This window comes from Diachasma alloeum, unplaced genomic scaffold, assembly GCF_001412515.2.
Source record: "Diachasma alloeum isolate Michigan unplaced genomic scaffold, Dall2.0 Dall_scaffold_00308, whole genome shotgun sequence".
Lineage (NCBI taxonomy): Eukaryota > Metazoa > Arthropoda > Insecta > Hymenoptera > Braconidae > Diachasma > Diachasma alloeum.
Genome location: NW_021680447.1, coordinates 263,527 through 288,939, shown reverse-complemented (window position 1 = coordinate 288,939; position 25,413 = coordinate 263,527). Strand labels below are relative to the sequence as shown.

Below are 25,413 nucleotides of genomic sequence, written 5' to 3'. Positions count from 1 at the left end.
CGTCCGTAAAATTTCACTTTACGCACAAGTGATGAAAAAGTGATTTTTAATGTGTGGGAGGTGTCTAGTTTTTACCAAAGGTGAGTGCTACCCTCCCCTGGTCACAAAACACTTTTCCCACGAGTGTAGAATGCTATTTTTTGTGATGCCTGCCCCAAAAGTGCACTTTTCGAAACAGTTTACAGTTTAGGATTAGTTATTGTTAACGAATGGATTTGGTTGAAGACAAGGGTCTATTCGGTCTCACGAAATGTTCATTCGTTAATAGTTAACAAATGCACATTTGAGGAGCCTCGTTTGACTCGATTTTCACTTTTCAAGTGAACTATTCGTTAACTATTAACGAATATTCATTTAGTCATATTCAACTCTAACATTCGTTAATAGTTAACGAATCTCGATTGGAATAAATGAATCAGTCTATCAGTGTAGTGTGCGTAAAGCAGTTGTTTTATGCACGTTCTTGAACTTTATGCATTCGTGCACAAAAACAACTACATTACCTCCACTACCGTTTCGAACAGTGAACTCGGCAGGTCCACGGAGAGAAATTTAAAAAAAACTCTAGTGCTAGCAAGGGAAAAGAGGCGCAAAGTGACGGTCAGGAAAAAATTCCAGTGCCGACACTAGAAATTTTATTGGGGAAAACGTGAATTATTCCCCGTATTTCTGTGAAAATTTCACAGAAATCCCCAGAAATTTTACCAGAAATACCAAGAAATTTTACCTTAACAGCACTAGAATTTTTCACAGCCGGTGGATTGCAATTTTTTCCAGTACTCGTACCAGAATTTTTCTAGAAAATTTCTCTCCGTGTACCACAAAAAATAGGATGTGTTACACGTGCGTGTGAAAAAGTGGAACTTTACGCACTATAGTAACACAATATACTATTTCATCACAATGTGCAGAAAGTGAGGATTTGCGCGCGCAGATCGTGCGTAAAATATCACTTTACACACAGCGTTCAGATTTTCCTCCAAACTCACTAGATCACGGGATATTCGCTGAATAATCCACCCGAAATTTCCCGGTTCACTCTCCCTTCGCTATCCTCACTACATAATTAATCTGGCACGTTTACGGTAGGCCAAGAAGTGACAACATTCACTTGCTGACGAGCGTATACGTCAAGTAGATCAATCCACCTCTCAATTTGGCTTAATTAATTATAAATTATAATTATACGGTAATTTCTTATTTTTCTCATTTCTCGGCGGCCCTGGACGTCCACTCGGATGCGGAACTGGCTGGTTATCGTTGAATCCTGCGATCGGTGGCGGTGACCCCCCCGGGTCGCTCCCAACACCGCAATTATGCTCTTATCAATGGTTTTGTTCATTTTGTTCGATTTTTTTTTCATTAGGATTTTTTTGGGGGTTTTTGAATTGCTGAACCTTGGTGCGACGCTAGGAACATTTTCATTATTCCCACCAACACCTTTAGGACCGTCGGCCTGCGGAGAATAAATGCGCACACCGGTTAAACCAAGGTTATTAGTATTTCAGTTGGGAAGGAGTGAAAAATAGGAAAGGTCAATTTTTTTCCAGATTATTTTTTAAATATCTTCGGGAGGGAGAGGGTTACAGGGGAATGTCAGAGCCCGTTAAATGTCTCGAGCCTTTTTCGCGAAAAATCCCTCGTTACTGAGATCACTCGGTGTTACATAATTTTTTCGTTTAATAAAATGGTGAAATACGAAAATGGGAGGAAAAATATTGGATACGTATTTTCGGATTTTGAAAATGATAGAAGATGAAGAAATTACGGGCTTTTGAAATAAAAACGGCTGTTTTATGACGTCATAATGCAGACGTTCTCCATCGCCTACTCAATTATCATCATTTTTTAATTTATCATTGTTTATCGAAATGACAAAAATACGTGTTTAATATTTTTCGTTAAATTTTCTATTTCAGGAATTTAAAATATTCATCAACCAAATCTGATGAAAAACGTCTTCGTGACGTCATAGGGACGTTCTCTATCTCCAATAATTTTTTGGTTTTTCATCTTTCTTTAAAATGGAAAAAATACGTATGTGATTTTTCAATAAATTTTGATACTCAGTAATGAAAAGAAAAAATACAACAGCTCAATCACAAAACTAAAAATAGCTTTGTTTCCAAATTTGGAAAATAGATTATTCACATAATCTCGGAAATGCGCGAGCTCAGGGAAACATGTCATTACATCTTTTCTTCTGTATGTTTAAATTCCCCACAAAAGATGCCTTCAATAATTTTCTTCAAAATCAGTAGTTGCGGAAAGATTCGAGACATTTTTTTTCATTTTTCATATTTTTAACAATTTTTAATCAACTTTTTCCTCCATCTCATTTTTTCAAAATATCTCCAACCCCATCGGATCTAGCAAAAATGATCAGATAATATCCCGGATTAAAAAATTTAATAGAAAAATCTATATTAGAGAATTATATAGGATTTCTATTGAGCTTTCTATTAGTTTTTGTCAACAGAATTCGATTTTTCTATATAACTTATTCTTTTCATATATTTTCTATAGAATTTGCTCGACTCAAATTTTCTAAGATTTTTTCATTCCATTTTTCTTTTCTACTCATCAAGAAAATCAAACGAAAAAACAGAAAATTTAAGCCGAGGAAATTCTATAAAAAATATTTCAATAGAATAAGTTATATAGAAAAATTGAATTCTATTGACTTTTTCTACTGAATATTTTCTATTGAACATTTCAATAGAATCAGTCAAAAAGAAGTTCAATAGAATTTAAAAATTCAACAGAAATAGAAATTCAATAGAATTTTCTAACGAATTCGATGGGTTTTTCCATTAAATTTTTTCGTCCGTGTGATTCCATGACAACCTTTCCACTTTTCTTAATCCACCCCTACACAATGCTATAAGCCCTCTCGGCATTTCCCCCAAAACCCATTACTCCACGAAATATTTTCAAAAAAAGCGACTCGTCTCCTTCTACTACATCACAAATTTCCACCATTTATTCGACGATATTTTCATGTATAATACTGTGATGCCAATATCCGATAGTCCAGGGTTTCTGTTGGGCATAAACTTGAGTGATTGAATGGTTTTAAGGTACTTCTGCAGTCACTTATTCACTGGGAAAAAAAATTACTCCTGCCAAGTCGATTCACTTGCCACAAGTAAATGTATATAAATATTTTCATTTGAAATGTGTGGATTTTCTTGTAGTTAGTAAATTTACTTAGCAAAAGTAATTTTATTTCTCAGTGTTGATGATTAAAATTTCGCGAGGTACTAAAGACCCGAATTTGGTTCACATGTTGTTGGACACATTCAAAAACGATTTTCCAAATTTCAAGCATTTTTTCAAAGCCAATTTTTAAGATAGGGGAATGCCCATTTAGCCCACCCTCCCCTATCTCAAAAATTGACGTCGGAAAAAATACTTGAAATTTGGAAAATCGTAATTGAACTTCTGACTTTTTTTAAATGTTGATGACTTATTGAATTGTTGATGAAATTGAGCAATTTATTCTTCAATGGAAAGCACAATTCCTCTCCTGTGTCATAAATCAAGACTGAGATCAATTGATATAGCTGTTTTCGAGTTATGAATATTTTTAAAAAGTCGCAAGTATCCATTTTACCCCAGCCCACCCGATGTATCGTCAAAAATTGAAAAAACACAAAAATAGAATGTTTGACGATGCATATCTCTAAAATTCTCCTGGAAAACATACTTGAGATTTTGGAAATCGTTTCTATGATCCGAATTTTGCGTCTTTAGTAGATTGCGAATTTATCACTCTCTACAAGTGACTCAGAAAGTACCTGGAGTTTAAATTATATATACGAAGAACTAGGGATATTCATCGGAATATTCATCAGGATATTTGTCGGGATGTTCTCCGCGCCAATGAATGAATTTTTGCTTCTATTTTCAATTATTCAATGAAAATGAAGGTAATTAATCAGGAAAGAACAAATGTAGTAGATCAATCTAGCGAATTCGCTAGAAAATTCTATTGGATTCCTGACGAAATTCCGCAGCTTATCTCCATGTTTTCTCACATAAGGGGAGATTACTGTGATTTTTAAAAGTGGTGGGTTATTAGTGAGACTTTTCATACGTTGAAGATCGATTATATATATCTGAAAACGAATAATTAGTGCAAAAAAAAATTTTTTTATTGTTCGTTTGCCTGAATACGCTTAAAATGCCAAAAACAGTCCAGGGCCTCTAATTTTTGAGCTACGAATGATTTTTTTTCAAAATTTTCGGAAAAATATGTGGAATAACAATTACGAGTTAGTTTTTTTAAATGCACCTCTTCCACGGCTATATTTGCTGTTTTTGTATTTTTTTACACAAATAGTGAATTTTTTCATGTGAAAAAAAAAGAAATCAGCTGTGTAGGAGTCGAATTCCAAAAAAACTGGCTCGTAACTGTTGTTCCACACATTTTTCCGAAAATTTTGAAAAAAAATCTTTTGTAGCTCAAAAATTGGAGGCCCTGGACTGTTTTTAGCATTTTAAGCGTTTTCGGGCAAACGGACAATAAAAAAAATTTTTTTTGCAATAATCACACGTTTTTAGATCTATATAATCGACCTTCAATATATGAAAAGTCTCACTCTAATAACCCACGACTTTTAAAACTCACACTAGTCTCCCCATAAATGCTCAAAGGAGAACATTCTTTAGAAAAAAACAATAGAATTCGATTTTTCGATACGTTTTCGAAACTTATTCTATTGCGATATTTTTTACAGAAATTCCTCGGCTCGAATTTTCGTAGTTTTCTCCTTTCTCCTTTCTGATTTCTTTAATAAAAAAATTACAAAAACTACAGTGAAATAAACTTTGAACAATCGTGTCGAGGAATTTCTATAGAAAACGTTTTAAGGGGAAACGGAACCGCTGCGTTTATATGAATCTTTAGAATTGTGTTTTTTCCTGCAATTATTATTTTTTATTCATTAAACTACTTCATTGACTCAACAATACGATAATCGAGTCGATAAAGTAATTTCGTATATAGAAATTGATAATTGCAGGAGAAAACACAATTTTAAGATTTGATGTAGACAAAGGGGTTCCGTCTCCCCTTAAGAGAGAAAGTTGTATAGAAATATGAAATCCTACTGATTTTTTACATAAAGCACTTTCTATTGGACATTCTCTATTGAAAAAAACGTCCAGTAAAGGCCCATAAACTAATAAAATTTTCAATAGGAGTTCAATAGAAATCCAAGAACGAATTCTATCGAATTCGTTAGGTTCTTCCACCAAAATTTAAACCCGTCAATCCTATTTAAATAGACAGAAATTCGGCTACTTGAACTCGTTCGGATACTGGTATTTCCACAGTAATCATTGAAAACGTGCGTCGTGTTTGTGTATCCGCTGCGCAGTATCACATGTTTGTGTTGTCATTTGTGACGCTTAAAGCCCGACCAATCACCCATCAGTCACACAGTGTTGGTGCCAAATAAAAAAAAAGTATATGTAAAAAAAAATGTAACGGAAATAATAATAAAAACGAAAAATTTTGGTCGATTTTAGAATTAATTTTTATTAAGAAATACTCTGCACTTATTGAAATGCCTTATGAATCATAATTTTTTTGTTTTTTGTGGTTTTTTTCATCTTTATCGTAATTATTGTTTATAGCGCTGTCCTATTCACTAATTAGAAGCATGCTTCACTAACACATCTTACATCATCTTAAAATTAAAAGTAATATATCCTTAAAACACGATTTATGTTCTTTAATTAAATGTTTATTTTAATTTCATTAATTTCGCTTCTAACTTTTTCCTCCATTAATTTTTTTAATCGAACGAAAATACTTGGGTTGTCGCGAGATTAACGAATTTGTGTTCTTCAGTTGTCTGATTAATTCAACAATTAGACTGGAAGATTGGAGATGATTCTCTCGCGAGTTAAAGACATTTTTGGATTCATATGATCTTCATCGAGGGTTATTTCGCGAATATCTCTGGAACAAAGGGGTTTATCGAAAAATGTCAAGAAAGATTTTTTGTAGAAAATTTCCTCCTCCGCAAAAAAGATGTTCTGACATTTTTTCCTAAATCCACTAATTACTGAGATAAATGCATAATTGAGAAAGTGAGTTAAAAAACTTGCTTTTTCCAGAAGAAAATCAGGCAATTATCTCAGTAATGAGGGATTTTAGGGGAAAATTCTTCTGAATTATCCATCCAAACCCATTATTCAACTAGATATCCTCAAAATAAACTATACGAAATTGACTTATCTCTATTAGACTGAATATTCATCAATTTTTAATCATTTATGTAACTGTACATTTCAGAAAAAAATTCAACTGTCAGGCTATTCGAAGACTTTCACTACAGACACGATCTGTATTTAATAACTATTAGTGTCTAACTCCCTATATAAAATTCACTGACACAGTAATTGAGTAATTGAGTAATTGGGTTTTCTTACTTTCTCAGCGAACAAAAAAAGTCTAGTATTTGGAAAAAAAATATGAGAAAAATTTTAATAGAGTTCTTAAGTGTTCTCCTTCATGTGTGAGGGTTTAACATGTGCACTTTCATCCTTTTATTATCTATAGTTTTTGCTCTTTGTTCAGTGCGAAGTGTCGCCTCTTTGTTAGAGGAACAAAAAGCCTCCTAGGAAATAATACAAATAAAAAAAATGTGTAAAAAAAAGTAGGAGAAAACAGTACATATTCAGACGATTCCAACGAAACGACGGGAATTCCACGAGTAAGAGTAATTTGAATCATTTTCGTAGAGTCATATAAATAAACCACAGTGTATGGGTTGTTTTTCTTGAGATGCTGGAGATTGTGGATTTTATTTGAGCGAGAAATAAATTTTAGGTTCAAGTGAAGTAACGTGAATTCAGTGAGAGTGAAATAGCTGAACTTCGCGCCGATTTACCCCAGTAATGACTGGATTTAGAGGAAAGTGTTACAGGACTTTTTTTGTGGGGAATTCCATCCTCTATAAAAATGATCTTCTAACATTTTCCCCTAAAACCGATAATTACGGAGATAAATGCGTAATTAACGGAGAATTAACAATGACTGAGAATTCTCGGCTTTGGGAATGTTAAGAAACATTATTTATGGGATTTATCCTGTGAATATTTGAAGAGACATCATCTGTGGGACTTTTATTTCCCTTTCAAGAAAATGTCTCACGATATTTTCTCTGCACCTATCCATTATTGGGAGAAAATGCGTAATTGCACGAAAATTTTGCTTGAATTGATGTTGAAACGCCATTTCTTGTCGTGAATTTTCCCCTTGACTTGTTACTGAGTTGAAAAAATTAAGTAAAAAAAACCTCATGACTTGTCTAGTTTTCCCCTGCTCTCTCACGACTGAAAAATCCCCCCAAGAAAATTAATCATCAAAGAAATGATTTCAGAATCTTAACGAACAAAAAAAATCATCACGAACATTCAATTTTTAATCCAGAAATGAATAATTCAAAATCAGATAACAAGAGTTATAAACCAGCTCGTTCTGTTGAATTCTACCCCTTCATTTCCGGTTATCTTCCCCATTACCAAAATCCACATAATCTCCAGCGAAAAAAATTCTATCTACAATACACGATGACTAATCGCAGTCATCAAGGATCATCCGACGAGTTACCAATTCGAAAAAAAAAATTAAATACGATCTGCCTCAACTCATCTAAACTAACCAAAATCAAGAGGGTGAAGAGGTAAATAGGTTGAAAAATTACTGAATGATAACGATGAGGCCCTGGGCTTTCTTCACCGAAGAAAGCCTGTCTCCCAAGGACAGTAATTCGAATAGAATGCTAAAAAAAGAAGGAAAAAAAGATAAAAATACTAGACTGAGTAAAGGCCATCAAGATAAATCCGTAGAAAATTATTCTGCATTGGTTTTTTTTCATCATTCGCTTCATTAATTGAAAATACTGGTAAAAGATCAGTTTGTGAAATCATCAAATAATTAATGATCATTGGTGTTTACGTATAATCGTAGTGCCATTCGAAAGGAAAAAAAAATATCTTCATGTAGAGGTATTCGTGCTGTCTGTTAATTTCTTCCATTTTCCCATTATCTTTAATTTAAATAACTATTTTGTTCTCGATTATTGCATTGCATGAAAAAATATGGCCTCTGAAATGCTATGTAACAAAGTGTGACACCGCACGAATTGTTTTCTCTTTCATTTTCATATCGTTCATCTACTAGTTTTGTTGGTTTTTTTCATTCTCATTTAATTTGTACACTAAACACGTAAAAGCGTTTTACACTAGGTCATGATTATTATCAGAGTATTCGCGATGTACACAGGTGTGTGGACTCTTCAATATATTCATTGACTTTTAGAGCTTCATTTTTTAATTATAAGAGGGCCCAGTCATTGTTATTATTGAATCAGGTGATTTACCGGTGAAATGAGGGGGAATTAATGTTGTTTTGATAACAATTTTTCACGTGAAAACCTTTTTTGTTGAGAAAATTTTAATATCTCATTTAGATTTCAAAATATTTAGGGGAAAGCTATTTGTGAAGCTTAAATATTCAATATTTTTCCGTTTTTCGTAAATATGTTGTACTATAGATCTACAAAAAATTGCATTTGATGACAATTAATCAACCCTAATAAATGAAAAAAAGGAGCACGAGCATTTGATTTTTATAAATAACCGAAAATGGCCCGAAATGATAATAATCGATTAATAATAATTAAATAACTGGCGAAATTCAATAAGAATTTGGAGACAGTTGTTGCAAACTTATTTTCGAAGTGGAATCAAATTTTTTTTAAGATTGTTACAAATCTGTTGGGCCCTAATAGAGATAGCAAAATAATTGTAGGAATCTCTTTTGTTGATTTTGTAAATTCAAGCAACTCATCTCAGTTTTTGATTAACATCTCTCAATATAATGGAGACGACAAAATTTTGATAAAACCCTTTCCTGCAGTTCTCCATTTTCTCCCCAAAAAATGTTCCCACAAAAAATTTTTTCACCTCACCCCACCACTGCCCACCTGAATCACTAAACCAATCAAATAAAATACTAATTACTTCAATAATGAGCATGAACAATCATCAATAACTCTAGAAGTACTCAAAATGGGAGGTAAAAAAGTCGCAAGAACCTAATGCTAATCTCTTTATAAAACTATCGATGAATTTTCTTTTTTAAATTAAATAATTAAAAAAAAATCATCGACAATTAAGTCATTTTGGGGTGCACTTTGGGCCTCATCATACCTGACATGAGGTAATTCCCAAGCCCCAGTCCCACTCGAATACAAAATAATCTCATCAAACGCGTTTGTTAACTTAAAAAAGAAAAAATGAAAAAATGAGAAATAATAATTGTAACAATCGCACACGGACCCTCTAAAATTCATAATAATAATGAAAATGAAAAAAATCCGCTACACACACACACACACACCGCGTCGATTAAACCGGATTATGCGTTCAAACAAGTGTTTTCTATACAATAATTCGTATTACGTTGCTAATTATTATTAATTTTATATCAATTATTTTGTCGTTTATTTTTTTACGGGATGGAAGTGTTTTAGACATTGTCCGACGTTTTTTTATCGTGAGCCTGTGAGATTTTTGGTGATAAACCTGGACTCGAGTCGAGTAATGAACCATTCGAGTGTAAAACTCAATTTTTTCACAATTATTATTTTTTTCGTTAATTAATCATTTAATCAATTAATTAGACAATTAATGGCTTAATTAAATCCTCGTTTCATCGATTTTTCCCTTCATTTTCCTCTTTGTATATCTTTCATTGGAAAACAAAAAAAAAACTCTGGTTGAGTTTTTCTTAGAGTAATTCATTCTGTTGGTAAATTTTTGGGAGAAACTTGACTACTGGAGACTCGAGTTCAGGCTCTCGGGCAAACGATAATTCATCATGTGAAACGGTGGACTCGCTGGACTACCGGGCTGACTGTTGGACGCACCTACGTTACTCGAGCCACGACCACGTTTTCGCCTCTGTAAGATACCCTTTCTGACCATGTAGAAGCGTATGGTACTGATCGGAATGTTGTATTTTTCGGAAGCAACTTGAAACGTCATGCCACGGGCCACCATGTCAGATGCCTGCTTGAGTTCAGCCTCGGAGCGACGCTGTCGTCTTTGATATCCTGCAATTTTTATAATTAATAATTAATGATCAGGTTCTTTCGTCGTTGAGACTCAAACAAATAATTTTTTAGTGATTTGTTGGGGGCGAATTATGGCGATTACATGAAGAGAAAAATCGGTTGGGAAAAATCGGTTCAGTAAAACTTGAACTAGAGGTGTATGGGGTAAGATATACAGAACGTCCCAAATTAAAAGTCACAGTCAAACATCTTGGTAAGCGGTCATCTGATCAAAAAACGTTTCAGGCAAAAGTTTCAGCTTTTTTGGGGCAAATTTGCCTCGATGCTGCGTGAATAGTTGTCGAAATCGTCATAGGGAACTCAATTTTTCACCCCTACAAGTAGCTTTTTTGAAGAGAAATCCAACGACCACAATCACATCCAAATTCACTCATTTTTGAAGAATGAAATTGCAGACAATTTTTCAATTTGTCTATCATGTCTGTCTAATTATGGTTATTGTTAGCTTCATCAGGCTCTTGACATACTCAATGTCCAGTCAAACTATTCAGTCGTTGAGAGCAATTCCCAAGCAACTCCTTTCATTTATTTATGCATTTTTTTTTCATTTAATACTAATCTTTTCATTTCATTCTAAATAATAAAACAAATTCAATGATCTTTATTTTTTATGCTCGCCTGATAAAACCAAAGTACAAAATGACTTCTTGTGGGAATTTGCAATGAATGTCATTCCATTTATTTAAGGCCCCTGTGGATTGTCTTTCGAATGTTATCTCGATTGTTTTTCAATCTTCATAATGTAAAATATATCACAATCTCCATTGGATTTTACATCACGAAGGAATTCCTAAAAATAATGATTGTACAATCAAAAAAAGTAGAAAAAAAACGGAACATTTTCAATTAAGTAATCAGTCCGATAGAGAGGAAATAGTGAATGGATAATTTATCATGGTAACTAACTATCTGACAGCCATTAGATACATCAAATTACTAATTTGCAATTTCCGCCCTATTGGGTTTATTTCCCAATATTATTCAAAAATGCTCTTTGAAAGTGTTCAGCTTTTTTTCAACATTTTTTTGATTGTACAATCATCATTTTTGAAGACTTCAGGGCTATGTAAAACTGAATAGCAATTGGAGATCATTTCAGATTATCAAAATAAATAAAATAACCAAGATCTCGTTCAAAAGGTAATCCACCCGGACCTTAATACTCTTTTCATTTGATTCTAAATAATAAAACAAATTCAATGATCTTTATTCTTTATGCTCGCCTGATAAAATCAAAGCACAAACTGACTTTTCTCTTGTCATTATCAACTGTTATGCACATAAAGTGAAAATATAAAATAAATGGAACAAATTGGATAGAAAAAATTATTCACCTTCAATAGCTGGGAAAGGGCTGCTTGGATTGCTGCAATTTGAATTGCTCGTTGGTACCATACTAATCGAATAAGGCTTGTCCTGCTGCGTGAATTGTTCATCTGGTTCCATCTTCACCATTCCAGGTGTTTCTGTCAGTGTGGCCTCGCATGAGCTCAGTGCCTTTTCCAGATGCTGTAGTGCCTCGGTGTGCTCAATGTTCATGAATGTTGAGCTGTTTGCGGCTGTTGAGTTGTTCTGGGTACCTGTTACTGATGCATTATTTATCGTGGCTGGTGTTACAGTGGCGGGAGTGTCGAGGAAGGAGTCGGTGGAATTCATGGCCGGGGTCTCGTCGTTCTTGTAGCTGGGTTGAGTCTGCTTCGAAGGTGATGATGGAGTTGATGGGGTGCTCGAGGAACTCTGGGCTGTTGGACTCTCTCCTTGGGCTGCTTCTCGTCCTTGGGATGACAATCCACGCACCTGGACCATTCGCAATAATTTATATCTTCAATATTCGAGGGATTTCGAGAATTTTGTTGGTATGAATTGCTTAATTCATTTACGTCGGGTTATTAAACATTAGGAACGTTTATTCAAAATCGTAAAGATTTTAAAAAAATTGATTTTTTAAAAACTGATTTAACAATTTTCAATCATCAAATTTGGCAATTAAATCGCGTGAGAGAAATTTGAAAAAAAATCATGAATTCAACACACATGAAATCAGCGCTATTCAAATTACATTTTGCACAGAATTATTTTTTTAAACATTCAGTGTTTATAAAGAAATAATTGAAATTATTTAAACATTCGGAAACCTAGTTTTTTTAACATGAAATTGATTTCTGGTAAAATTATGAATATGAATAAATATGTTACGATTCCGAACAAATGATTTTTACGGTGGAAATTTCATTGTAGCGGAAAGTGGGATAAAATTAAAGTGTCGAGAAATGACTGTTTGACGCATTTCAAGCAAAATTTTTTTTATTGAATATTTTTTTTATTAACTTTTGTTTATTAACTTTTTTTTTATTCTTGGAAGGACTGATTCTTTTCATATATTTTCTACAGAATTTGCTCGACTCAAATCTTCTGAGTTTTTTTCATTCTATTTTTATTTTCTTCTCATCAAAAAAATCAAACGAAAAAACTTAGAAAATTTGAGCCGAGAAAATTCTATAGAAAATATCTCAATAGAATAAGTTACATAGAAAAATTGAATTTTATTGACGTTTTCTACTGAATATTTTCTATTGAACATTCAATAGAATCGGCCAAAAACTAATAGAACAGTTCAATAGAAATTCAATAGAATTTTCTGACGAATTCGGTAGGTTTTTCTATTAAATTTTTTCGTTCGTGGTCCTACCTAAAGTCCTACCTCTTAAAATCCTACCGAGTCTTAAGTTTCTAACTAGATTTTACCTTTGACAGTACTAGATATTTCGCAACAATTGGGATAAAAAATTATGAGTCATTAAGTGTGTTTTGTTGACACACGAGTGAACCAAGAGAAGTAGTTATATCATTTGGATTTCGGGGGTCATCAAACGCAGAAGGTAAGTGAGATCTCTGTACTTCCGCCATTATCTGATGTAAGTTTTCGCTATATTAACAAAGTCACGAATATTTTTTTCGTCAAATTATCCCAAATTTTTCGATTGCAGAATACATTTAAATTTAGCGAAGGAGGAGAACAAATAATTTTTTCAGGCAATGAAAGCACTATTCACTTATGAAATAATATGAGCAATCGTGGGAGCAATGGTTTTAACGCTAATGGGCACCCGCCCATTGCCCACGAGAGCACGTGGTTCAATGCAAAAAAATTGTTGATATTGTTAATAACAATCTACAGCGGTAAAAGAAGTCTCAAGAATGCTCCAGGAAAGTTCATCGTTCAGAAAATATACATGCGCCGATCAATAGTAATAGAGGCGACCCTTTACTCGATGAATTGATCCCAAATTTTACAGCCTAAATTATAATGAGGGCACGTGGGAACCTTTTAGGCTAGAAAAATCTGAGATTAATGGGTCAGTGTACATCGACGGTTGAGGGAGAATGGCAAAAATTGACAATTTGAAATCTTTCAATGGTTTCAAGTTCTTCATAAGCCTAATACTGACAACTATTACTGTTGTTGCATTAAATGAGACGATTTGACGCCATTTTGTTAACGGCAACTCCTGCTGAGATGAAAAATCTCGCAATTTCATGATAGTTATGAGGTTTTTTTGAATGATATAATTGATTTGACTCCACTTTTGAATGCTTTTTTCAATTTTTATAAGTCAGAGATAAATTTATCAATTAAAAAGATTAGTTTATCAATTAAGCTCAATCGAAACTAATAAAGTGGATGAATTGTTCGTTCATTGGTCAGTTGATATTTTTTTCTAATTGACACCCACGTGGAAAATAGGATTAGGGCCGAAAGTAGAACATTGGGAGAAAATGAGAAAAGATATTTAGCAGTTCCATGTCAAAACGCAAGGCCAAAAGAGTCGGCAGCATTTTTTTCACGGTTGATAAAAAATCAAAAATATGACATTCGATATGAAAGAATTGACAGGGGCTCCACCCAAAAATATAATGCCTTATTTCAAGATTTTAAAGGCCTTAGAATGAGATTTTCAAAAGTCTTAATTTGAATCTTGACTACTCTCAACGCTTCAAATTGAGAGTTTCAAGAGTCTCAACTTGAGGCTTGGAGATCCCAATTTAAGCTCATGTTGAGACTTTGGAAGGTATTAATTTGAGATAATCAGTTTTATGTTGGGACTTTTGAATGCCTGAAATTAAGACTTTCGGAACTCAACTTAAATTTTTCTTCCAGCTGAGTTCTGAAAGTCTCAACTTCGGAAAGTCTCAACCTGAGGCGTTTGAAACTCTTTACTTGCCATCTAACTATCTTTATCTATCTATCTTAATTTTTTTGTTCAACTTTTTGTATATCCCTAGAAAACAGGTTTTTCTTACGATTGTCTCCATGTTTTTCATAGATAATGTTCCTACAATTCCCCAGCTATTGAAAAAACATCTAACGAGCTGTACTACACAGTTTAGGATATATTAAATAATGAAATGCGGGCTCTAACACGCGAGGCATAGTCGAACGTGGGTTATGGGTCCCATCGAAAAATATTTTATGAATCTGAAAAAAATAGAAATTTTACTTTTGGAGGAAGATTCATAAAATAATTTAAAAAGTGCGATTTTTTAAAATTACGAGCATTTTCTACAAATAATTTATAAACAATCAATTTTCCACCGTAAGAATCCGAAAATTTAAACAATTCCGAAAGTATAAACAATTTCAAATAATTTATTTATAAACCATGAATGTTTGAAAAAATAATAATTCTGTGCAAAATGTAATTTTAATAACGTCGAAAATTCTTGACTTTTTTCAAAAATTTTCACACGCAATTTAATTGCCAAATTTGATGATTGAAAATGGCTAAATGTATAATGTGGTCTGTACCAAACTTTCAAGTATCTTGGATATCCTTGAAAGTTTCAGATTGAGACCTTTGAAAGTCTTAACTTAAAACATTTGAAAATCTCAATTCGAGACGTTTACAAGTCTCAATTTGAGATTATAAGCCTCAAAATTGCTTGTTTTAAAGTTTTTTTGGGTGTCCAAAAATGCGGACAAAAAATCAGGTACTCCTGACCAGAAACTGTATCATTTACTTTACCCACAAACATTTCTTAAATGTTATTAAGGAAAAATGTCACGAAACATGAAGAACTTATGTTTAATTTCTTCATGTTTCGTGACATTTTTAATTTTTATTTTTAGTTATTTTTTTAAAAATTATGTTTAATGTCTTCAATTATGTTTAATTTCTTCATGTTTCATGACATTTCTACGCATTTCCACCCAAGATCACAAAAACGAAAGAATTTTCAAAAATATATTTTTCATTCATTTTTGCTTCTGGATGGAAGCAAAAATGAATGAAAAATATATTTTGACAAAATGTTCTGTTTAAAAATTACCTGAAGTGCCTCAGCAGCTTGCATGAGCCTAGTGAGTTGCTGCTCCTCGACGTAGACCTCACCCCGATACATGAATTCAACCAGAGCCTGTAGCTCCCACATACGCATATCCCTGAGGAATATGATGGGATGAGTGCAGGGTATCTCCAGGAGTAGTCTCTCCAGGTAATCACTGCACGCTGACAGTACGACTTTGTGGCACTTTATCGAGCCACCATCGCAGGCAAGTGTCACATCGACAAACTGCTCTGAGCTGAGTAACTTTGGAAATGCACTGTGCATATTAGACTGATGGGAGTTCCAGGATACACAGAATTGCTGACGATTGCCAACCGGGTAATTGCCCGCTGCGGGCAAATTGCTACCTGTCTCCATGGTACTTTCGGCCGAGTCTGGATCCTCAAGGTAATCTACAATATCAATCATCGAATTGAAACAATTAATGGCCAGGGTATCGGCATTCTCTCAATCACCATCTGCACGGAGAGAAAAGTTGGATTAAAAATATCTAGAAAATCGGGGCAAATTTAACTGGAGGCAATCGTGAAGCGAAATTGTAATTCAATAAAAAATACTTTTGCGAAAGGTACGATTTGTATGGTATACAGTATACTGTTAGGAATTTCGTGAAATTTCGGTCGCAGCGGCATCATTGAATTCAATTTCGAATAAAAACATTCACTAAATTTTTCATTTATCTTGAAAATTCAAGAACATTTGATTTTTCATGTTAAACAATTATTTATTTTTCCATGAAAGCTTGAATTTCCAAACTCAGCGTGAAAATTGAATATTACATACAATTCAATTTTCCATAGATTGAGAATTGAGAAAAGTTAACAATTGTTGCCTGAATATTCAGAATTTTCAAGGTTTCACTTGAAATTTCAAGAGAAATTTTCTAGCGGTGTAAGAGATATCGAAATTTTTGTAAGGACCTTTTTTATAGAGCGAATTGAGAGCTATAAAAAAGGTCGTGACAAAAATTTTGCTATTTCCATTGGATTTCGAGATATTCCTTGAAAACTGACCAATAGTGAAAATCGACTTGAACCGTTTCACCGCTTCGCTACTGATTTTTGATGGAATAAATGGTACATTTCACAGTTTCGGGACAAATTACCCTCACGTTTAATAAATTTTCCCAACTCAGCAGAAAAATTCACTATTTGTCTTACACTTTTTGCCTCGAGCTGAAGTAAAAAAGACCTAGAAATGGATTTCGCTCCACGATTACTTGACTTGTTTGGTAATTTTTCTCCAACTTTTTTCTCTGTGTACAGGAAATATTGAGAGAAATACGGGGATATTTCAAAGTGAACACGCCTTTGACATTTTTGTACCAATTTCTCATGTATTTGTTGTAAAGACGTGTCTTTGAATAAAAGATTTTTTTCTCCGTGCAGGTACAAAATAATTCTAAAGATTTATCTTTTGGAAATATCTCTCGAAGGAGGGACTAGAAAAAAGGCAAAAAAATATAATCATAAAAAAATAAAATCACAAAATTTGTTGACAAAAATGGAAAAATTGAAATTGGAAAATATTTGATAACTACGTAATCATTGTCCAGGGGATGACAAAAAAATAACTTCACTTTTTTCGATAACTAGCTTCAGAGATATTTCCAAAATTCGAAACTACCGGAAATATTACTCAACAACAAGCATTCATACTCCAAAACTCTTGACAAAAACAATGAAATTTTGTTAATGATGTGCTACCTCAACCTTTTCCCAAACCACCTCATAAATTAATAAAAAAAGTCTTAATTACCCATCAATTAATAAAACACTCCAGAACTCAATCAAACTCCTCAATATTTGCTCGTCACTCTTAATCCCAAACTGTTGAACAAAGTAAAATAACAAAATTGAAATAAATTAATGAATTATATGAGAAGTTCAGGGCATCCCACGTGGTCGCTAATGTATAATTGGATGATTAATAAATTAGGTGAAGTGACTGAATCAATGTGCTCCAAATCAACATGACCCTGAATATCCCCTCCAAAACCATCAAAAATTCGTTCTGAAAAATTATCAAATAGAATTGACGACAAAATTCAACAGCTAAATTAAATTGTTTCGAGTTGAATAAAAATTTTCGGACATGGGCTCCAATAATCTGTTCTCCATCTACTTCGCACCTAAAAAAATTGGCAATTTCCTAATAATTAAAAGGCAAGATCGTCCTCTAGCGAAAAAATATTCAAACTCTAAAGCTTCGTAAACCGAAACTCCAAATTATTCCAAATAATTCAAAACGAACTTCATCATTGAGTAATGAATATTCAATTCAACATCAAGATCACGGACGTCCCGTCAGAAAACCTTGGAATCCATTGAAGAACAGAATCACCGAATGAAATTATAAATATCTTCGATTGTGTCTTGAACAATTCACTTCAAATCTCCAAACATGTACTCGAAAAATTCCCTCCCGATCCTCCTCGTGGCTAAACAGAAACTCTTAATGCTCAACCTTCGCACCTCAGAATATCCTTTCAGTATAAAAACTTATCTCTAAATTTCCTGAGAAAAGAAGATTATGGAATGAAATTACTGAATATCGTCGGTTTTGTAAACAATGAAATCAAAACCTTTGAACGTGCGCTCGAAAAACTCTCAAACTTCTATCTTCAAAACCCAAATTTTAAAAATTCTGTCAATGAAAAAATTTATAATCCGAAACACGAATAATTCCCAATGACTCCAGACAATGCAAACCGTGGAACCCATCATTGAATAGGAAATATTCTTCGACTCAACATTTAAAACAATGAAAAATCCTCAATTATGCTTTGAACAATGTAATGAAAATGTCCAAACGTGTGTCTAAAATTTCAATTCAAACCTAAACCCATCACTGAATCGTAGAGATTCTTCCCCCCAAGATCACGATACTGAATTCCCTCCAAAATCCTCAACTGAAAATTCATGACAAAAAAATCATCAAATAAAATTGTAATAGGGTTTTTTAATATAAAAAATTTTCCCTATCCCCATCCCTCATATTGTCAACCCATTTCTCACCCCTCATATTATATATATGTTGTAGCCTCCGGGCTGATACTATACCAATCAATCGTCTATGTATAAACTTGTACCATATTGTTGTCTTGTCTTATTTGTAAATATCTATCCATGTTAATAAATCTTGTTGAATCTTGAAAAATCAAATAATATTATTAAAGATCCTCATTAATGTCCTGAACAATTGAATCGAAATCTTTGAACGTGTGCTTAAAAAACTCTCAAGTTTTCATTTTCAAAACCCTAAAAACTCCAAAACGTGAATAAAAACTTCTAACTCAACACTCATAAAATGATGAAAAATCCTGGATTAGCCTTTGAACAATATAATAAAAATATTTCAACATATGCTCCGAAAAGTCGCTCCATATCCAACCAGAAACCCCCGATCCCCAGAGTATTTTTTCAATGAAAAACCTTCTGCTCCGCAATAATTCAATAACTCCAAACAATTTAAAAAACCCACCCCAAAATATTAAATATTCTTCGACTGAATGAAAATACTCAAAAATCCTCAATCATCCCTCGAATGTTATAAAAACCCCAAACATGTACTCCAAAAATTCCCTCCACACCCAAACACAAGTCCCAAAACCTAAAACCTCCCTAAATAAAAAAAAAACAAATTACCTCAACAATTCAAACTCGAACCCCTCACGATTCAAACTGCATGAAAAAAACATCAATTAAAATCCTTATAAATTTCCACTCATGTTTTAAACAATTGAGTCAAAACCTTCAAATATGTTCTTGAAAAACCTTCAAACTTTCATCTTCAAACCCCGAAATTCCTACTGTAAAAAACTTCTGCAAAACCTAACACCTCCCAAAATAAAAATAAAATTACCCCAACAATTCAAACTCGAACCCCTCACGAGTCAAACTTCATGAAAAAAACATCAGTTAAAATCCTTATAAATTTCCAGTGGTCTTAAACAATTGAGTCAAAACCTTCAAATATGTGCTTCAAAACCCCTCAAACTTTCATCTTCAAACCCCGAAATTCCCACTGTAAAAAACTTCTGCAAAACCTAACACCTCCCAAAATAAAAAAAAAATTACCCCAACAATTCAAATTCGAACCCCTCACGATTCAAACTTCATGAAAAAAACATCAGTTAAAATCCTTATAAATTTCCATTCATGTTTTAAACAATTGAGTCAAAACCTTCAAACATGTGCTTGAAAAACCCTCAAACTTTCATCTTCAAACCCAGAAATTCCTACTGTAAAAAACTTCTGCAAAACCTAAAACCTCCCTAAATAAAAAAAAACAAATTACCCCAACAATTCAAACTCGAACCCCTCACGAGTCAAACTTCATGAAAAAAACATCAGTTAGAATCCTTATAAATTTCCGTTGATGTCTTAAACAATTGAGTCAAAACCTTCAAACATGTGCTTGAAAACCCCTCAAACTTTCATCTTCAAACCCAGAAATTCCTCCAGTAAAAAACCTTACGCTGCAAAAAATGCACCAGAGTTTCCAATAACCCCAAGAGACTCAACCCAAAACCCACCCCAAAAAGTTAAACATTCTTCAACTCAACAAAAATGCTCAAAAACCCTCAACCCCTTCAAAAAAATTATAAACCCCAAACCCCGACTAAATTTACAACATGGCTGTCCCTCCCCAATCGCAAAACCCCCCCAACTCCCACGCAACCCTGAACTTGTCCTCCAGCCCTCCCCATAAAAATCACCAAACAACCCCCTCGCCCCCACACGTCCCCCCCCTCAAAAAACCCCAAACAAACCCAAAACCTCCCCCTCCCTCCCAACCATGTGCTCCAGCCCTCCCCCGACCCCCACAATTACCCCCCAAAACCGCCGAAAAAAGAAAAAAAAATAAATCACCTCAAAAATCCCTCCACAGCACCCCACAAGTCTCTCCACCGGCTTGAAAAACCAAAAACCGAAAAACCAATCCTAAACATTCAATACCACAAAAAAAAAATTAATTCAAAAAAAATCTAAAGGCATCGGTGAATTTACAACATGGCTGTCACGGCATGAGAATCTTCCATTAACAATAAAATACACCCGAAAAGCCACCACGGGTTCACGCGAGGAGAGCGCCGTTTGGCTGAATTAGAATGTGTTGAGGGGCAACCATACCAAGCTCTCCTTATTCCCCCTCCCTTCCCTCATTCTCTCCCCTAGGCTGCCCCCCCGCTCGTTCCCCTCCACCGAAAAAACAACACACTCATAACAGCGTCAAATGGCAAAATCTATGTGTGTACAAAATGAAATAAACTACACATACAAAAAACTAACGGCCGAGAGCCGAAAAAAGAAGCGAGAGAAAAAAAAGCCTCCATTACCGCTTGCTATCGAGCAGGAGAATAAATTAAGAATAAAAAAATACGACGGGATTTCGATGTTGAGTCGGCGTCGGTAAACTATGACGAATGACGATATTTAAACAAAGAGAATGCGAATGAAATAGCCGAGAGGAGCGAGAGAAACCGAAAAACAGAAGGGACTGAGTAGACCTTGAAAGCCCCATCGAGAAGTACGAAAAATGAATAAATAAAAATGAATCGAGTATGAGGAGTGTTTGCAGGCAGTTTTGCGGACAAAGGGACAAACAATAATCAACGTTATGAATAATCAGGGAACGAAGCGAGCGAATTGACGCCGAGGGCTTTTGAGAACCCCCAGAACTCCAGAATATTCCGACGAAATCGGCAAATTGTTGTACGATGTATTATTATCGAAAAAAAAAGCAGAAACGAGGAAAATGCCAGCGCGTGTAACACGAAGGTGACAGAGACAGAGAGAAACCCACGCGTTCGAAAGCGCTACAACACTTTTCGAAAATCACGTGTCGGCACTGGCCAACACGGACGCTAACAGGTTAACCAAACAATGATGAATTTTTCCGGTTTTTCATCGAATCGATGACAATGCCAAACTCAATGATTTTGTCGAGGGAAAAATCCCTCGCGATGCGAACATTAAACTAATTATTAATCTCTGTGTGGAGACGCTTGTCTGAGGACCATCACCCCATTGATGTGCGTGTGTGTGTGTGTGGGGGGGGGGGACCGCCTTTGAGCACCCACAATTTTATTATTTTTATGTTATTCACCAGACGATGAGAAATGAAAATTATTTCACATCCATTTTACCTCGAAACGTTTAATCACTGGGTATCACTCATGTTTTAGAAGTATTATTTATTTTTTTACTGTTAATACGTACTTTTGGGGCAACACTCGGTGGTTAACAATGACTAACACTGCGGAAAATTGTTGTAAAATGGTACGCGTCGAATTTTAGTCGTTCGTCGTCGGTAAGAATCCCTTAAGAAAACATGCATCCGCCGAGATTTGCACTAGCTCTAGGGGAGCAGACTCGATTCGTCGATTTTTGGGGTGGGGGGTTGGTAATGGTGGAGGGGAGAAGAAATTATGGGGGAAAATGGGGGGTGTTGGGGGCTGCGAATGGAACGGCACTGTTGGGTTTTATTTATTTTGAGGATTTTTCGATTTTTTCCCAGCGCCTTTTTCTCCACTTTTTACCTTGTTTTGTTTATTTTTTTTTAAGGTTAGAGAGGTTAGATGCGGGAGCACACGCGTTGGCGGCCCTTCGAGGTGGAGCGGAACGTGGTGATTAATTATTTCGCTCGATATTATATTTATTATTGTTGTAATTATGTCGTAGTTGGGTTTGCAGTGCGCAGTCGCAGTGCGCAGAATTTTTTTTCAAGCGGTTTGTGGAAAAAAGGGGTTTTGGGAGGGTTTTGAGGGGTTTTTGGAGGGTTTCGGGGGGTTTTTGCGGTGGCCGGGTGGTTGGGGGGGTGAGGGAGGATTTTTTGAGGGTCGAGAGGGTTCAAGGGGGTTTAGAATGTTTAGGGGGGGGAGAAGTGAATATGGCGGATTTACAATGTGTTTACTTCCGGTTTTTGAGGGCCTAGGGAATTTTAATTCTGGCCAATGGGCGGACGGGATTTCGGGGGGAGCGCGCGGATTGGCGGAGATGGCGTGATCGATCCCGGGAATTCATGGTCAATGTTTTGTGGCGGCGTCGGAAAGGATTTTTTATTGTTTGTTGAAACGTGAAGGAGCATGGCTGGGTACGATACACATAATGATGGACCTGGGTTCGTGGGGATCAGGTTCTGCCAGGAGTGCAATAATATGTTGTATCCCAAGGAGGACAAGGAGAATAAAGTGCTGATGTATGCTGTGAGTATTTTTGTAGAGGGATAACCTCGAAATTTTGGGGATTCGAAAGCTGTTTATTATTTGGTTTCTCACTTGGTTTTTTCATGTTTTTTAATTGTTTTTCGTGAAGTAAAGGAACGTGATGAGGAGGAATGAAAATGGAATTGGAGGGTTGAAGATTTGAAGAATAATGTCTGCAATAATTTATAATTTATTTATTTTTTATGAATGCTGGAGTACTAAAAAAATTATTTAAGGATATCCAAGTATCTTTTACTATTTGGTACAGACCACACTATTGATTTGATTGACCATTTTCAATAAACAAATTTGTCAATTAAATTGCAGGAGAAAAATTGGAATCAAATGATGAATATTTCAGCGGCATACGAATAATATTTTGCACAGAGTTGTTATTTTTTTTAACAATTCGTTGTCTGTAAATAAATAATTGAACTTGTTTAAATTTTCAGAAACCTTATTTTTTTGGCATGCGATCGATTTCTGGTAAAATTCTGAATGTGAATAAATTTGTTACGATTCTGAAAAAATGATTTTTAGAGTGGAAAATTGATTGGTTATAAATTATTTATAGACAGTGCTCGTAATTTTCAAATTCAGACCTGCAAAGATTAAATAATAAAATAATTGTAAAATATCTGGAAACTTGAGGTCAAATGGGGCTCAAATGAAAGCTCTGACGTTCAATTACGAAAGTAGAAAACCATTTCACTGGATAAAAAATAGCCAAAGTACTTGGATATCCTTAAAAAACGTCTGGAACATAAACGTATCCCTGCAATAATTTCCGTTTTTATCGGACGTTTTATGGACACGTCCAACTTTTTTTAAAACGTAAATTACTCAATTGTTGATGAAATAGAATTATTTTTTTCCAATAAAGTTAAATTCATTCCCTTTGTGATGAGCCTAGACTCAGCTCTTGGGATAAATCTATTTCTGAGTTATGAATATTTGAAAAATAGGCCAGTGTCCATTTTACCCTATCCTTGAATCGAAATTGTCAGATGAAATTCTAAATCCTGGTGTTGAGAATTTTATTTTTTACTCTCTTCCATAAAGAAGGACTCTGGGCGTTTTGCTCTAGCAGCCCTCATCACCCAGACAATTACATAATGAATAAAAATGTCATACACACCTTTTTGTTTCATCACCAACACAGAAAACTAGTTCGTACGGATTTGTAATGATTATTTTGTAACATTTCAGTGCAGAAATTGTGACTACAAACAACTTGCCGACAGCAACTGCATTTACGTCAACAAGATTATGCACGAAATTGAGTAAGAATATTTTTCATTTTTATTTTCATCATTATTTCACTGTTATTTTTTTTTTCAAGTCCTGAGAATTTTTGTTCAGAAATTTTTTCAAAAGTGAACAACTTTCTTCATTTTTCATTTTTTCTCATTTTTCAAGTCATTTAAAAAAAAGTGACAAAAGTGCTTATTTATTGTTCATAATATTTTCTGTAAAAAGTTCTCTCCATATTTTGTCTTAAAGTCAGTCAATCTTTTCATGAATTAATTTTAATGTTCCTTTAATCCTTTCTTCCAGTGAATTGACTCATATTGTTGCTGACGTTATCTCTGATCCAACACTCCCAAGGACTGAGGAGCACCCTTGTCCCAAGTGTAATCATCGAGAGGCTGTATTTTTCCAGGCACAGACACGAAGAGCTGAGGAGGAAATGAGACTGTATTACGTCTGCACCTCTGTCCACTGCTCTCATCGTTGGACTGAATAAAACTCTCTCCATCTTCTCTTATATTTAATGACCACATAATTAAGGTTTTTCCATTAGTTTAAACTCTCCTGTAAATAAAGCAGAAATAAATTTCTATCAATTTATAATTGATTTGGATTTCAACTTCATTCACTGCTCAACGTATTCCTATTGTTTTCATTAAACCAATCAATTTCTCATCTTTTTATTCTTATTTCAATTGAAACAAATTCGTAACAATTTTTTTCATTTTTTTGAAAATGTTTGAAAATGTTCTCTTTTCCAGGGATAGCCATATCCATAAATTATAATTACCGTTAAATTATTAAGTAGTCAATTTGTTAATGTCACTCTTAAATTTTAATTATTTAAGTAATCATCAATTGAAATATTCAGAATCCGAATTATTTCTTAATCAGTAATTTAGTTACGAAGATTGACAATTATTTGGATAATTGAAAATCCCTTATAAAAAATTTAGTATTTTATTTACTTAATAGAAAATTAACAGTTCCATATTATTAAATATTCAATTCATCATCAATTGGAAATTTAGATTATCAATTATTTTACCATTTTTTAATTTCGATTAGAACAATTCAGTAGCGAAGTGGGAAACCGGTACAAGTCAGTTTTGACTATTGACAATTTTTCAATGAATATATTGGAATCTAAGGGAGATAGCAAAATTTTTTGTAGAGCCGATTGAGAGCTACAACGAATATAATTACGAAAATATAATTACGAAATATAATTTCGCTATCCCCCTTAAATTCGGAAATATTCCTCAAAAACTCAAAACGGAAAATAAGTGGACTTAAACCGTTTTACCACTTCACTACTGATTTAAACCTGAATCAATGTAAGTCGGAAATTTTGTCATTAATATTGAAGAATGAGAAGATTGATGGTCATCCCTCCTCTTTTCAATAACATGCTTTTCATCTTGATAGTCATCATTCCCCCCCCCCCCC

At 34.2% G+C, this 25,413-nt stretch overlaps 3 protein-coding genes across 9 annotated transcripts in view; 1 reads left to right on the top strand and 2 right to left on the bottom strand.

Annotated features, from left to right (window-relative positions):
* Positions 1-859: 859 nt before the first annotated feature.
* LOC107039880 (protein abrupt) lies at positions 860-21,860 on the bottom strand. Of its 7 annotated transcripts, XM_015259745.1 has the most exons (6): positions 21,728-21,860; positions 17,262-17,332; positions 15,486-15,895; positions 11,492-11,954; positions 9,951-10,136; positions 860-1,456 (listed from the first exon to the last, which is right to left on the bottom strand). In XM_015259745.1, the coding sequence occupies exons 2-6, from the start codon at positions 17,263-17,265 to the stop codon at positions 1,443-1,445; spliced, it is 1,077 nt and encodes a 358-aa protein (XP_015115231.1). In that variant the 5' UTR covers positions 17,266-17,332; positions 21,728-21,860; the 3' UTR covers positions 860-1,442. The 7 variants fall into 7 exon arrangements, with proteins under 7 accessions (XP_015115231.1, XP_015115225.1, XP_015115226.1 ...); XM_015259739.1 differs by lacking the exon at positions 860-1,456 and having other exon boundaries at positions 5,741-10,136; XM_015259740.1 differs by lacking the exon at positions 860-1,456 and having other exon boundaries at positions 5,741-10,136; positions 21,655-21,732.
* A 534-nt stretch (positions 21,861-22,394) lies between these two features.
* LOC107039876 (DNA-directed RNA polymerase II subunit RPB9) lies at positions 22,395-24,571 on the top strand. The gene is made up of 3 exons (XM_015259734.1): positions 22,395-22,713; positions 23,923-23,996; positions 24,271-24,571. The coding sequence occupies exons 1-3, from the start codon at positions 22,594-22,596 to the stop codon at positions 24,458-24,460; spliced, it is 384 nt and encodes a 127-aa protein (XP_015115220.1). The 5' UTR covers positions 22,395-22,593; the 3' UTR covers positions 24,461-24,571.
* The window catches only part of LOC107039875 (myb-like protein X), a 14,206-nt gene continuing 12,971 nt past the window's right edge, over positions 24,179-25,413 (bottom strand). Inside the window, exon 4 of the mRNA XM_015259732.2 lies at positions 24,179-24,528. The gene's annotated coding sequence lies outside the window, so the exon portion shown is untranslated. The remainder of the gene's footprint in view (positions 24,529-25,413) is intronic.